This window comes from Protomyctophum bolini (genome assembly GCF_963924005.1).
Source record: "Protomyctophum bolini genome assembly, chromosome: 22".
NCBI classification, from domain to species: domain Eukaryota; kingdom Metazoa; phylum Chordata; class Actinopteri; order Myctophiformes; family Myctophidae; genus Protomyctophum; species Protomyctophum bolini.
The window spans coordinates 4990465-5003986 of record NC_137883.1 but is presented as its reverse complement, the minus strand read 5'-3'; the positions used below and the strand labels follow the sequence as shown (position 1 = coordinate 5003986).

The following is a 13522-nucleotide window of genomic DNA, read 5'->3' as shown; positions in this document are numbered from 1 at the left end:
CTGGAATGTTCTAGTGTTTAGTCTAGTTTTAGTCGACTAAATGTCATGCGATTTTAGTCGACTAAATCAACTGTAGATTTAGTCGGCTAAAATGTGTTTTGACGTCATTGTAATGACATATTTTACACTTTGGTTGCATGATGAAAATAGCAGATATACAATCTGACAACGCGTCACGCTTGTGAGATTGTATATCTGCTAATTTCATCATGCAAACCCAGCATAAAACTGGATCTCTTGTCCACTATAGTCCCTTCCTAACATTTTAGTCTATAGTTTTTATTTGTTGACGAAATTGTCAGTATATTTAGTCTTAGTTTTAGTCATCATATAGATTCGTTTTTATTTCGTTTTTGTTTAGTTTTAGTCAGTGAAAAAAGGTAGTCGACGAACATTTTCCGTCTTAGTTTTAGTCGACGAAAACAACACTGTTCTGTGAACCACCATTGTGTGTCAGGTTGGGAGGAGGAAGTACGTATAACCAGTGGTGGAAAAAGTACTCAATTGTCAAATTGGCTCTGAGATGTAGTGGAGTAGAAGTAAAAGTACTGGAAATTGGAAATACAATTACCTCAAAATTGTACTAAAGTACTTACTTTTACACCACTGAGTATAACAGACTGTTACAGACATACTCTTGCGCCTCACGAGAGCACATCTCCAAAAAATGTGTCGCCCCAAACAACACTTTTAAAGTGTATTTTGTTATTATTATTTTGTCACTGGAGAAATCAGCTATATACAGTATGTCCTTTGAATAACTGCATTGGGTGTTTCAAATATACCTCCTGTTATATTAATATAGAAAGTATATTGTGCAAGCATTTACAGCAACACCATGCAGAATGTGTTCCATTTGTATATAGTCTAGCTGTCGCCAATTTCAGCCAATCAGGAAAGAGTACTAATGTATCGGCAGTTTTAAAATTGTCTGCTCATTTATTTGTGTCGTCACTTCCAAGTGTCACTTGTTGGTATGTATCCTGCCCTGAAATTGCACTTCCCTTTTGTTAGACGGAGTGTTACTGAACAAACACTGATCATAATCTAGAGCTATTTCAAACTTATTTTAACAGCAAAATATCACTTACCTTTAATGCTGTTAATACATGGTAAAATATGCTATCTGGAATCTGGAGGTTTTATCACCACTCACAGAAAAGAAGAATCGAATGAAGAATGACACTGAAAGATTGAATACTTACCATTTTCTCTACAATACAAAGATTCTTTAGCATAGCATACTGTATGCTACTACGCTGTCTGTCTCTATCTACCGGTAACCTCGCCTCACCAGGCTTTCCACCGCCTCGGAGGAAAGCCTGGTCTCTGTTTCAAAAGTCCGTATGATCCCGCCTGGGGCCGGATGATGTGGTTACGTCATGTTGTAGTATTGTTTTGTAGTCGGAACAGGCGGCGACAACTTCCTTTTCCCTCTCAATAAAAGCTCTCGCTTACGAGAGCTTTTATTGCTTTTAGTTGTAGGCAAACCATTGCCTACAACATGACGTAAGCATATCATCCGGCTCCAGCCCCGATCATATACCGAAATGAAATGGTGCCCAGGCTAATCTACCGGTAGTTGGTGTGCATTTTCTTATCAAAGCAGCACACTTTGCCAGTATTGTATCTCATTAACAGTAGGCCTCACTTGCAATCTATAGTGTTCCAAAAAATATTTTTGCTCTTTTTCTTTTCTGTCCTTCTGGTATCTGTTTTTAATCACCATGTCAAACCAATTAAGGGGATGAACATAATGCTTTAAATATGTGTTATATTTTTTCACCATGGCCACTTTTTTTCTAATTTCTCATTTGTTTTGTGTTTATTGCCAGGGTAAATTTTTAATGTTAAGTATATAATTATCAGCATTCTTTACATTTTTACAAAGCTGTTGTCGTGTGCAGTGTGGTTGTGAAAATGTATAGGCTACCGGTATACTTATATATTTTTTAATCACTCTCAATGAAAATGTTGAATGTCGCGTGGCTTTTACGTGTGATTCATAGTCAAACAACTCTGAAAACAATAAGGCCAAATGGCCAATGCCTTAAAGCAGTGGTTTTAAAAACCTTTTATGCTTTGGAGTGCCTTTTTAAGACACTCCAAACCTAACCTGACGCTGCCAGACATGGTTACCCAATACCGCCCCCATCTGGCAGAGTCAAGGTTACTCCAAACCAGGGCGAGACAATTCATCTCAAGGCACAACTGTATTCAATTTCATGGCGCAGAGGCCACCTGCGCCATGTGCCCACGGCATCCCCAGCTGGGAATCGAACCCAGGACCTTCTAGCTGTTGGGCGACAGCACTATACCGACTGTGCCACCGTGTCGTCGTCGTCCCCCCCCCCCTCCTACTGTATATTGATATGCCCAAAATATGCCGGGTTGAAACTGAAAGTGGTTAAAGTGGGTCTGTATTCGGGAACGAGGGCGAGAGGTCCCGTGGACGCATCCGCCTCGTTGGCGGCATACTGCTGGGCGAGCGCTGGCGCTTTGGGATGGGGGGGGGGGTCAGATCAACATGGAATGAATTCTGTACTGGCCCATATATGGAGCGTGTCTTGAGTGTACAGGGTTTGATGAGGTCAGATCAACATGTGGAATGTCAGAACAGGTCGGCTCCATACAGTGTATGGAGATCGAAGGGTGGTAGCGGGGACATTCTCTTGAGTCTATACAGGGTTTGATGAGGTCAGATCAATACAGTATAATGGAGATCTAAGGGTGGTATAGCGCCTAGCGGGGACATTCTCTTGAGTGTACAGGGTTTGATGAGGGTCCAGGTATAGGGCCGGCCTGTTGAGAACTCTAGTTTTCGCCATGCTGCCGGGCACAGCTGCACTAATAACTTTGGGGCAGGCAAAAGGGAGACATCGAAGAGGAAGGATGGATGGGGAAGGATCAACATATGGAATGTCAGAACAGGTTCTGACATAATATACAGTATCCATATATGGAATTGGAGATCTAAGGAATTGAGGTCAGATGTAGAGTTGCTGCTGGCCAATATTGATGACAACAGGAATCTCTGCATATATGGGCTTAACTGCGACAGCAGCTGATGATGTCACGAGACCTGGAAAACGCGTCAGCCTGATTATCTGTAGGCTACACATGCCTGTTTAAAAAGTAATTTGCTAGAATGTTGGATAGCATGCACAACAGATGAGGTTGGTGTTTTGGTAATTGGTATGATAACTGCCAGGCAACACTCACCCATTACCTCCTCAAAGACATGATCAAAACCAATATAATTGATATGAGTTGGTTGCCAACCATGCACACAAAGAGAAACATGTGATGTTATCAAATAATGCCTGTGATGTGTGACGTGCGATGACATACAAACATGCACGGATGTCGGATGTGCATGTTTGTATACTCACACATACATGCACGCCACGCACGCATCGAGTGGTGTTTCTGGATTAACCTGCCTGCCTGCTGACGCCAGTCACTGCAGCCTAATGCGATGGAAAAAAGCAAATGAAGGTTCATTTGATGATGTATTTTATTATGCCATTATGCTTTTGCCTTTCCTCATTAACCCATTCTGACCTGAGATCAGATTCATACGAGGTTTCCACTGGACACACACTGGTCTGATTAACCCATTCTGACCTGAGATCAGAATTTAAAAATGTCAGTCGCTCTTCGATTTTTCAAAAAATAGCAGACCTACAAGCTCGTAGCACGCCACTCGGTGGCGCGCTATGAGCTTGTAGATCTGCTATTTTTCAATAGCTAAAGCATAACATAGTGCTAACACCAAAATGGGTTCCCGTTCAGAATGGGTTAAAAAGCCCTTCTACCGCTGCATTAGGCCCTAAGCAACATTTACTGCCCTTGAGTAATAACAGCTAAGTTCATCACCTATGTGTGTGTGTGTGTGTGTGTGTGTGGGTGTGTGTGTGTGTGTGTGTGTGTGTGGACATGTATACGTGTATTTGGTATGCACGTGTGTTTTCGGTTTATATTCAAAATGGATGTAAAGCAGTCATTGATTCTATTTCATAACACCAATGCTGGCAATGCATATAGGATCATAAAATGAGAGAAATATTTTGTTCGTTTTGGATACTATCCCCTCCAACGTCTGGCTTTTGAAATGACGTCATATGGCAGCCAAGTCTATGGACTTTTAATGTAGCGGTAAACGTCATGTGAGTCAAAATGCATCTTGCGCCACCTCACTTCACATGAAGTGTGATCTTTGAGGGGCGCTATCCTCTCCTATGACCAGCTTTGAGTGTTTGTGTAAACACAAACATTGAAGACGAAGGTGAGGACGCACATTATTGTGATTGGCCCGGAATGAGATGATGTATGACGATGGATGTATGATGATAAAAGCACACCTGTGTGTTAACATACTTTGTCCTACACAAACATTATATTTCCATTGACAATGAATGGACAGTTTTACGTCATAGTGTAAACACAAACATTGATATTGGAGGCTTTCAACTATAGCCTATCAACTGTCAGTAAGAAGTCGGCGATGATGATGATGTACGATGATAAGAGCTCCCCTCACTTCACACGGGTGTGGTTTTTATTTGTGAGTGGGGGATTGACAGCAATATTACATTTAACAAGAGAACTCTTACTAGCATAATGTTAAGTCAAATATAACCTCTTTTCCACGAGGAAAAGCTGGAGAAAAACGTACAATGTTTGGGAAGCACCAGTCCAGGGACCAGCCAGGTGTCCTTGAGGGAGTTCCAGGGGGTTCCCCAGCTAAATTATACCAGTTAGGAACCAAATGGACCCTTATGGGTCTGTAACTCAGAGAGTGAAATTAATGGGAGATATAAATTGGGGGTCCCAGAGATAGAAATGCCATTAAAAAGGGGACCGTATAGCCTAATGGAGTTCAAATTGGGCGGGGTTCTTGGGGGTTGAGAATCACTGCATAGAGCCGTGGAAATATTTTCTTATGGGGGTCCCTGACATATCTCTTCAAATGGGGGTCCACGGGCTAATTAGTGTCAATTTGGGGGTTCTTGACATGATAAAGTTTGGGACTCATTCCAGGGCAGGCCCCTCACCGGGGGAGAGAATTAATGTCATCCGTGTGCAGCTCGTGGTAAAGTGGAGATATTTGACTACTAAACACACGTTTTCTGCCAGAACTTTCAAATGGATATGATGAGGTCATGTGCGCGGATAGGACCGATCTATGGCTGTGCATTTGGAATATTGATTGATTGATTTGCAGAATTACAGTAGGCCTTATACATTTCAGGTACAACTCAATACAAAAACGGTTAACTGTGAGTGGACGACACCATAAAGCAGTACACTTCAATACATGATGAAATTAACTTTGCAACTGAGAATATTCATCTTATATTATATTTAAAAATGTATTCACCAAACTAACTTACAGTTAGTTGATTTTAAATGTATTTGTGTGTGCTCGTGCTTCAGACAATCAAGTGAGTTTTGTGTCCGGACTTATTTACTTTACTTACGGTAGTTAATGTCAAGCCCTGTAGGCTATGATGTATCATGTGTGTTGTCAGTCACATGTATAGCCTACTTATACTACAACTACATAGGCTACATGTGACAAAACACATTTTCCCCTCACTGTATATCTGTTTCTTTTCTCTTTTTGCTTCCTTTATGATGAATTCCTGTTCTGTTCTTTAACTATATAGAAGTGTCTATTTGTACGTCTCTAAATGCTTTGATGAATTGAACAATTGGGTGGACCCTGTTGTAAACAAGTTTAATGCTTAATTGGGTCGTCCACTCACAGTTAACAGTCTTTGTATTGAGTTTGTGCTTGAAATGTACTGTAATTCTGCAAACTGTTAATAAATATTTCAATCAATCAATAAAAAAACACACACGCACACGCACGCACACACACACACACACACACACACACACACACACACACACACACACCCACACACACACACACACACACACACACACACACACACACACACACACACACACACACACACATAAAACAACGCCAAAAACAAGTAAGAAAGCAACAACGGGTGCATGAATGAATGTTGCCTAGTAGAGATAATGAATATAATGTAATACTACAAATCCCACAACTCCCTCTGGTGACCCGGAAGAACTTGGCATTGTGGGTAAGCGGAAAAGGCTCCAAAATCCCGAAATCGACGAGTGCACGTTGCGGCGTTTTTCCACAAGTAGATACCGTCCGATACTTCCCAATCAAACAACAAAGAACACAATCAGGGTGAGTACGTCTGTGAAATGTGAATCTATGTGTGTGTGTATATTATAATACACATTATGCGTTAATTCGGCGGTGTTGGCTATAGTTCTACTCCATATCTCATTCATTCATACGCTTTCGTCTCATTCTTTTGGGATCACAATGTACGCGATTAGTACGGCGTATTATTACTACTAACTGCCGAATTGTGAGATAATGAATGTCTCTGGTGCACGAATTCTACTCTCACGACAAGCACGTCAACTTTATTATGGTAAAGTTAATGTATCTGTAGTACATAATGTTGATCGAAACAATAGTTTAATTTGTTGCAGTGCAGTGGGCAGGTCGGTTCACTCGATTAGCATTCTGACTAGCCAAGCCAGTTAGCGAAACGTTATACTAGTTAGTTGGTTCAAAGAGAGACAAACTGCAACACTGATTCTTGCTAAGTGTCTAATCTAGAGTGATATTATTGTGTGCATCAGTCGGGAAATATTTCGTGTAGTGTTTAGTTAGTTAGTGTTTGTTTTGTACAGTACTACCTACCCCGTTCAAGGCTAGTTGTTAGCCTAAAATGAGGCTAGTTGTTAGCCCATGATATGCTAACTTGAGTGAGTTGTATTGTTACTTGGTTTGTATAATGGTTTTGAAGTATTAATTCACAGTATGCAAGAATGGGTACATTTCAAACGAAAGAAAGCATAACTATACATACACTGTTACTGTGCAGGACACTATAATAAAGCAGTACGCTTTCTTGTTTACAATGGGGTCCACCATTTTCAATTATCAAAACATTTAGAGACGTACAATTATACACTTCAATGTGAAAATAAAACAGGAAATCGTCATGAGGTAAGTGTGGGGCGCTAATATATTAAAGTCTAACTCATGTTGATTAGGTGATGTAATGGTGATGTAAAACAAAACAAACGGTACAAACATTAAACGCCATTAACAATAAAGAGACAATATGATGCACACTATGAGTAAAATTTCCCTTCATTGTCAATGGCGTTTACAAAACAAACATTGAACTAAAGACAAACATTAAACCTGTGTATACTGTATAACATACAGTAATGGGAAAAGGGTGTGTGTGTGGGGGGGGGGTACTCGTCTTTATGGGGCCCAGTTTTAAATTGCAGCAGTCCGTAGGTGCCCTTTGAGAGCGCTTTTGAAGGAGTCAAAGGATTTGTGTCTTAATGACTGTGGGTAGGGCGTTCCACATTTTGGTGGCATAGGCCATAGGAGGAGAAATTAATTTAGTCCCTTGTTTGTGCCGAATCTGGGTTGCACATGGTTTGCTGAGCTCCCTCTGGTGTGCTCTGCTGTTTATTACGGACTACGGAGAGGTACATGGGTATCTTCATTTCAGTTTTTTTGGGTCATAGAATGAACATAGAATGCATTGATTTCATTTGATCGTAACTTAGCGCTAAGACCAAAAAGGCATAGGCTGAAGCCAGTGGCTTATTTATTTTTGGTCTTAGTGCAAAGTTATGATCTTGGTGGTGTATCGAATCTTGTGGACCAGACCCATTGCAATATTCTGTACTCCATTCCAGCCTGTCAAAATGGACAGGAGTGAGGCGGGTTTGGGGATTGAGAAGTAGTAGCCATTTTCAGTGATTCTTCAAAGGACATCTTGTGTTGCAGAAGATAAACCTGTTATCCTTGTCCCTCAACAGTTGAACAATGTCCATCGGCGTACCCATCAAAGTCCTGCACGAAGCAGAGGGTCACATTGTGACCTGTGAGACCAACACTGGAGAGGTGTACCGAGGGAAGCTCATCGAAGCTGAGGATAACATGAACTGTCAGGTTGGTAATAATGCCAAAATGTTCGCGATTTTTCAAAAATAGCAGACCTACAAATTCTACAAAAAATCATCGATCACTGAGTGCTGAGCTATGAACTTGTAGATCTGCTATTTTTCAATAGCTAAAGTATAACATAATGCTTTAATATTGCTTTTATGTTAGTTAACTTCTTAGTAACGATATGTATATTATGCACAATGAGGCTTTGTGGTATAATGTATCATGCGTTTGCACATGAGGACAGCGTTTTCTTTGCTGCCGTGAAAAACTGAAAATCGAATATATTAATTCCGCATCGGAAAATATAGTGTTCTGGGACCCCCATGTACATTAAAGATATTAAATATTTAATTTTCAAGCTTTTGTCACAATGAGATGTATTGTGAGCTTGTAGATCTGTTATTTTCAAATAGCTGTGTAAGGGGTTAAAGACTGGTTAAATAGATTGTTATCATTTAATTATGTGTGTGACGGACCCCCCCCCCCCCCCCCCACCAAGGACCCCTGGGTGCACTTTTCACTTTGAGAAGAATTGCATTGACCAAGCCTAGTTGCCTACACTTGAGGTACCAGCCAACCAAGTATTGTCATGTTAATCTTTTGTTTTGTTTTGTTTATTTTTGTGACTGGCCAATGTGGCCATGCCCCATTTTGCCCAATAGGCAGTTGTTCCTCGGCCCAACACTCGAGAGTCTCGGTAGGAGGTTCAGTTCAGTAAGAGTCTCCAATTGACCGATGCCCCGGTCATCAAATTATTGCCTGAGAAATGCGACAAAAACAAATCTCCATGAATTCAAGGACACATGGGGTGTGTTGGCGTCATTCGAAGCGCCGATAGGGTTGTGCCAAGACCTCCCCCTGCCTGCCTCTGATTGGCCCAACATGGACACCGTGTCTCGACATACTGTCCCTTTATTATCGTAAAGTCGGGTAGTGTACACTGTCACTGTTTATTTTTGCACCGAGGAGCCATGTGTGTCTGACTGTCTGACTACGTCGCCTCAGAAAAGGGAAGCCTGGTGTATGCTTTGCCGTACGATGTGTCTCATGTTTAAAAAAATAGCTGATCTGCAAGCTCACAACGTGTCGCAACACGCTGTGAGCTAGTAAATCGGTTATTTAAATACAAAATAATAAAAAATCATATTATCCTTAGGAAGTATGAAGTTGTTTTTTATTAGAATATGCATTCCATAGGGCTGGAGACCACACATGGACCTAGATTTTAGCAAATTTAGATCTATTTAATAATGGGATGAATCTACAACAAGGGCCATTCTATGGCTAAATCTAGAGTTGCAATACCCTCCATTGACTCCCCACTCATCCATAATAACTCGTCCTATAAGTTATTCATCCCTCTTTTATCCATCCGGCGAGACGGGTCGCTGCATTATAGGAGCACCAAGAAACTCCTCCAGGTGCTCCTCTGAGTACTAGACCAAAAAAGTTGTGTGCAGCCCTGCACATAACGGACATTTACTGGACAGTATCAGTGTCGGTCACCTGTATCAATTTTTTCCCCCTGGAATAGCGTCATCATTTTATTTATTGTAGCTCACCTGAGGATGTTAACCAATAACCATTGAATGAAATTTCACGTTGTGAATTAAAGCAGCACTATGTAGTTTGGGGTATCGGTAGAATCACACATAACATGGCAGCCAACGTCTTTGACTGCATTACCCAGTGTCTGCAAACATGTCAAAGCAAAAGATGCGCTGTGATTGGCAGTTCTGCCTTGGCCCTTGGCAAATTTCAGGATAAAACTCATTGTCGCTCGCTCGCTCTCTATCTATATATATATATAATGTATATATAATATATATATATAGTAAAGTCCCTATCACTGGGGACCCCCCGAGTCTATACATTTATGGAATGATGATTATTATTATTGCTTAAACATTTGGACAAAATATGCTATACAGTGCTGTTTTAACTAGACTTTAGGCCTTTGTCTTCCAATAACTGTATATCATTATTGTCTAGCTAAAATGAGATTTTTTTTTTCCTTTTTTACAGATGTCCAATATCACAGTGACCTACCGCGACGGGCGCGTTGCACAGCTGGAGCAGGTCTACATCCGTGGCAGCAAAATCCGCTTCCTTATCCTACCGGACATGTTAAAAAATGCTCCCATGTTGAAGAGCATGAAGAACAAGAACCAGGGCTCTGGGGCAGGAAGGGGCAAGGCCGCTATCCTTAAAGCTCAAGGTGAGTGTGTGTGTGTGTGTGTGTGTGTGTGTGTTCAGTTGAAATCGTACTCTATTCAACAATGTCAGGGGTGCACGTCCTCTTTCACGTATGGTGCTTGCGCCTTATGCCTGTTCCAGTTAGCAATGGAATCATATTCATATATGGTTGAACCGGAGCTGTGCCATCTGTCGAAACTGGCTGCACGCAGTGTGCACATTTTTATATATACCTTAACAATTTAGGCATTTAGCAGCAATATACTTATTATGGATACTTTGTAACTTTCATTTAAGCAAAGGTTATTTGTCTTTCACTATAACCATCTAACAGGGGTTTTGTTTTAACAACTTTTCTAAACGCATTTTGTATTCATGAAGGAAATGCGTTTAATGTGTTTTAGAGTTTATAAATACTGTTTGCTTTCTAAAATATCCTTGGGTGACAAGACCCTTCGTATATAGACAAACGCTCTTATGACAACGGTGGGTGTAAACATGTGGGAATACTACATTTACATTCTGTATGCTCAAAATGAAGCTCACAACCTTGATTAATCCCTAATTATTCATTGAAGTAATTGCATTCGAAAAGCACGTCTGTTAAGAGTTTTTTTTTCTTTCTTTTTTTTTTTGCATACAGTGGCTGCAAGGGGTCGGGGCCGTGGCGGCATGGGAAGAGGCAACATCTTCCAGAAAAGGCGATAGTTTTCTTGCGTTGTACAGCTTTATTTTATTTTTCATCACACGAGGATTTCGTTTTGTCTAGACATGCTTGTCCAGGTTATTGGTTTGTTTTGCCAAGTCACGTGTCTGCTTTTTTGATTCAATTCTTTTTTTTATGAAAATAAACCATATTTCAAATCTTCAGTCAGTACTTTGTCACTATATGAACTGTTTGATATATATTTTTTTTAAGTCTCTGACCCTCTGCTATTATCACCTCAGGCTCTCAAAGTACCACCATAATAACCGGGACTAATTGCGATTACTTTAGATTAATTAACTACAGAAAAAATTTATCTCGATTAACTACAGATAAATTAATTGCACCTTTTTTTTTCCACCGCGGAACGTTTCTCACTGGGCGCTTTTCTATAGTACTGAAAACTGGAAATAATTAAAAGTCACCCCATTTTGTGTTGCCTAGAACTGGAGGTCTGACAAAAAAACGGTAACAATATGAAGTAAGTACAGCTTTGTGATGTCACTGAGATGTACTTGTTACTGTTACTACATTTTTTTTCAGACCTCCAGTTCTAGGCAACACAGAATGGGGTGTCTTTTTATTATTTCCACAACAGGTATATTAATGACAGTAAAATGTTGAAAATGAGTGGTATCCTGTAGTCACTATTCATTGATTCACTGGGATACCAAAAAACATAAAAAAGTTCTCGCTGTTCTCAGGTTGAATATTGATATGCGATTAAAATGTGATTAATCTAGATTAATTAACTACAAAGCCTCTGATTAATTAGATTAGTTTTTTTAATCGAGTCCCAGCTCTAGTTAAAATACAGGAGCGCATATACCTGCCCTTTGTGTTCCATTCCTAAGCATATAATGTTGCTGCTCTGACAAAACGGTCTAATCACTAATCGGCACAACTGATATTTGTAATGTGATTAATCCGTTCTCAAATCTTCTATTTAACGGCTATAGCGCGTCGCTGTCCCGCCCCCTTTACCAGAGCCCAGGTAATGATTCCCCGTTCATTTTCCTCATAGACTTTTCAAAAAGTGTTTATTTAAAGACCTCATAAGCCTCGTACAAAGCCAACTCGAGTTGTCCCAAATGGCAAACACATTTATTTTTTTTTGGGCCGAACAAAGAATTATTAGAAAACACTTTTCTTCTTTGTAATTATTTGTTTGGTCCAAAATATTGTGTTTATATTGTCATGATTTGTCACGACTCGAGTAGGCTTTGTCCGCGGCGTAACTGTCTTTGAATAAATACTTTTTTAAAATGTCTATGGGGAAAAATGCATTGGAAATAATTTCCTGGGCCTGGCGTCGTCATGAAAGGGCTCATTTCAGCAAGCCTGGATAGCCTTTTTCAACCAATTGCTCGGTACCTCTAGTAAATCTTTTTTGGTGACTACTCTTGAGTACCACCAGAAGGGGGGCTCAAGTACTAGTACCAGTGTTTGGAACCTCTGATCAAAATGACACATTCAGCTTTCAGTTGAGATACAAACATATATATATAATGGTTATTGCTGCTACCCCAACCTTCTTTTGCATCTCTTATTTGCTTGTCGGCCTGTCGGGTGACTTAACCTGTCCTGCTCTATCTACACAGTGATTCTACACCGATCTGTTTAGCTGGATCTTGAGGATCTTCTATCAACGGTAGATAAGAAGATTTTGTATCCAATAAAATCAACTTGTTAGTCTTTTTCGCAACCACCAGGTGGAGCCAAATTGCGTTAACGTCATTGAAAGTCACCAGGATTATTGTTGTCATGCAAGAAGCAAGATGGTTAAAGTCATGTTAACTTGGGCTGTAATTGTAAATGTATAATATAATGCATACGGTAATAACATCTGGTCACAACATCTCCGCTGAATTGGTTCATCAAGGCATAGGGTATTTCCCCCCTGCATTTGGGATATACCCAACATAGCTCTTGAGTAGTTGAGTTTACTATGCTAGTAACGCAACTACTCAACTATTACTAAACGTGAATTTGTTTCATGTTGAGTTTTCATGCATTATTATGCCAAGTGTTTTATTTTTATTTATTTTTATTCCGTAGCCTATCACAAAGCAGGATCATTATAAATTCAAGGCAAAAGTCACCCTGTGACTTCAAGCTCAATAAGATGCTCCCTGGTTTGCTGTTCAGAGCTACTACTAGCTACAGCAGCAGTGGCACATTCTGCACAGCGACATTACCAAAGAAAGACATCACAGATCACACACATCATACCAACAACACAACGCCGTTGTGAGTCGTGGACCTATACATGGTAAGGTAATATTTTATTTAGCTTCTAGCTGGGATCGGGCTAGGGGTCTTACATTTCTTCTTTGTGTGTGACTTGTGATGTGCATCCGTGTGTAACATCTGGTGACAGATGAGAGAGAGAGAGAGAGAGAGACGGGTTACACCTGCTAGAAGAGGAGGTAACGTGTCTTGGCAAAGCCATATGCTGTGGGTGGGTGGTTGAGGGTTTGACTTAAAAAACGACGGTAATAACGACGATTTCTTCTTGCATGTCATTGTCAATAATAGACGAATTATTTCCCCCCTCCCGGATCCTTGCAATTCAG

At 40.4% G+C, this 13522-nt stretch overlaps 2 protein-coding genes across 2 annotated transcripts in view; both read left to right on the top strand.

The window, feature by feature from the left end:
• The first annotated feature begins 6134 nt into the window (after window positions 1-6134).
• On the top strand, window positions 6135-11110 carry snrpd3l (small nuclear ribonucleoprotein D3 polypeptide, like). Its single transcript, XM_080756534.1, has 4 exons — window positions 6135-6238; window positions 7912-8044; window positions 10070-10262; window positions 10884-11110. Exons 2-4 carry the CDS (start codon window positions 7919-7921, stop codon window positions 10946-10948), a joined length of 384 nt encoding a protein of 127 aa, XP_080612660.1. The 5' UTR covers window positions 6135-6238; window positions 7912-7918; the 3' UTR covers window positions 10949-11110.
• A 2014-nt stretch (window positions 11111-13124) lies between these two features.
• The window catches only part of camkk2 (calcium/calmodulin-dependent protein kinase kinase 2), a 30362-nt gene continuing 29964 nt past the window's right edge, over window positions 13125-13522 (top strand). Inside the window, 1 exon segment of the mRNA XM_080756524.1 lies at window positions 13125-13218. The gene's annotated coding sequence lies outside the window, so the exon portion shown is untranslated.

Excerpts from the sequence above, each read along its gene's own strand:
- snrpd3l (XM_080756534.1), top strand. The coding sequence starts at position 7,919 with ATGTCCATCGGCGTACCCATCAAAGTCCTGCACGAAGCAGAGGGTCAC. Across the intron at positions 8,045-10,069 it reads AGGATAACATGAACTGTCAG|ATGTCCAATATCACAGTGAC; the intron begins GTTGGTAATAAT and ends CCTTTTTTACAG. Across the intron at positions 10,263-10,883 it reads CGCTATCCTTAAAGCTCAAG|TGGCTGCAAGGGGTCGGGGC; the intron begins GTGAGTGTGTGT and ends TTTTGCATACAG.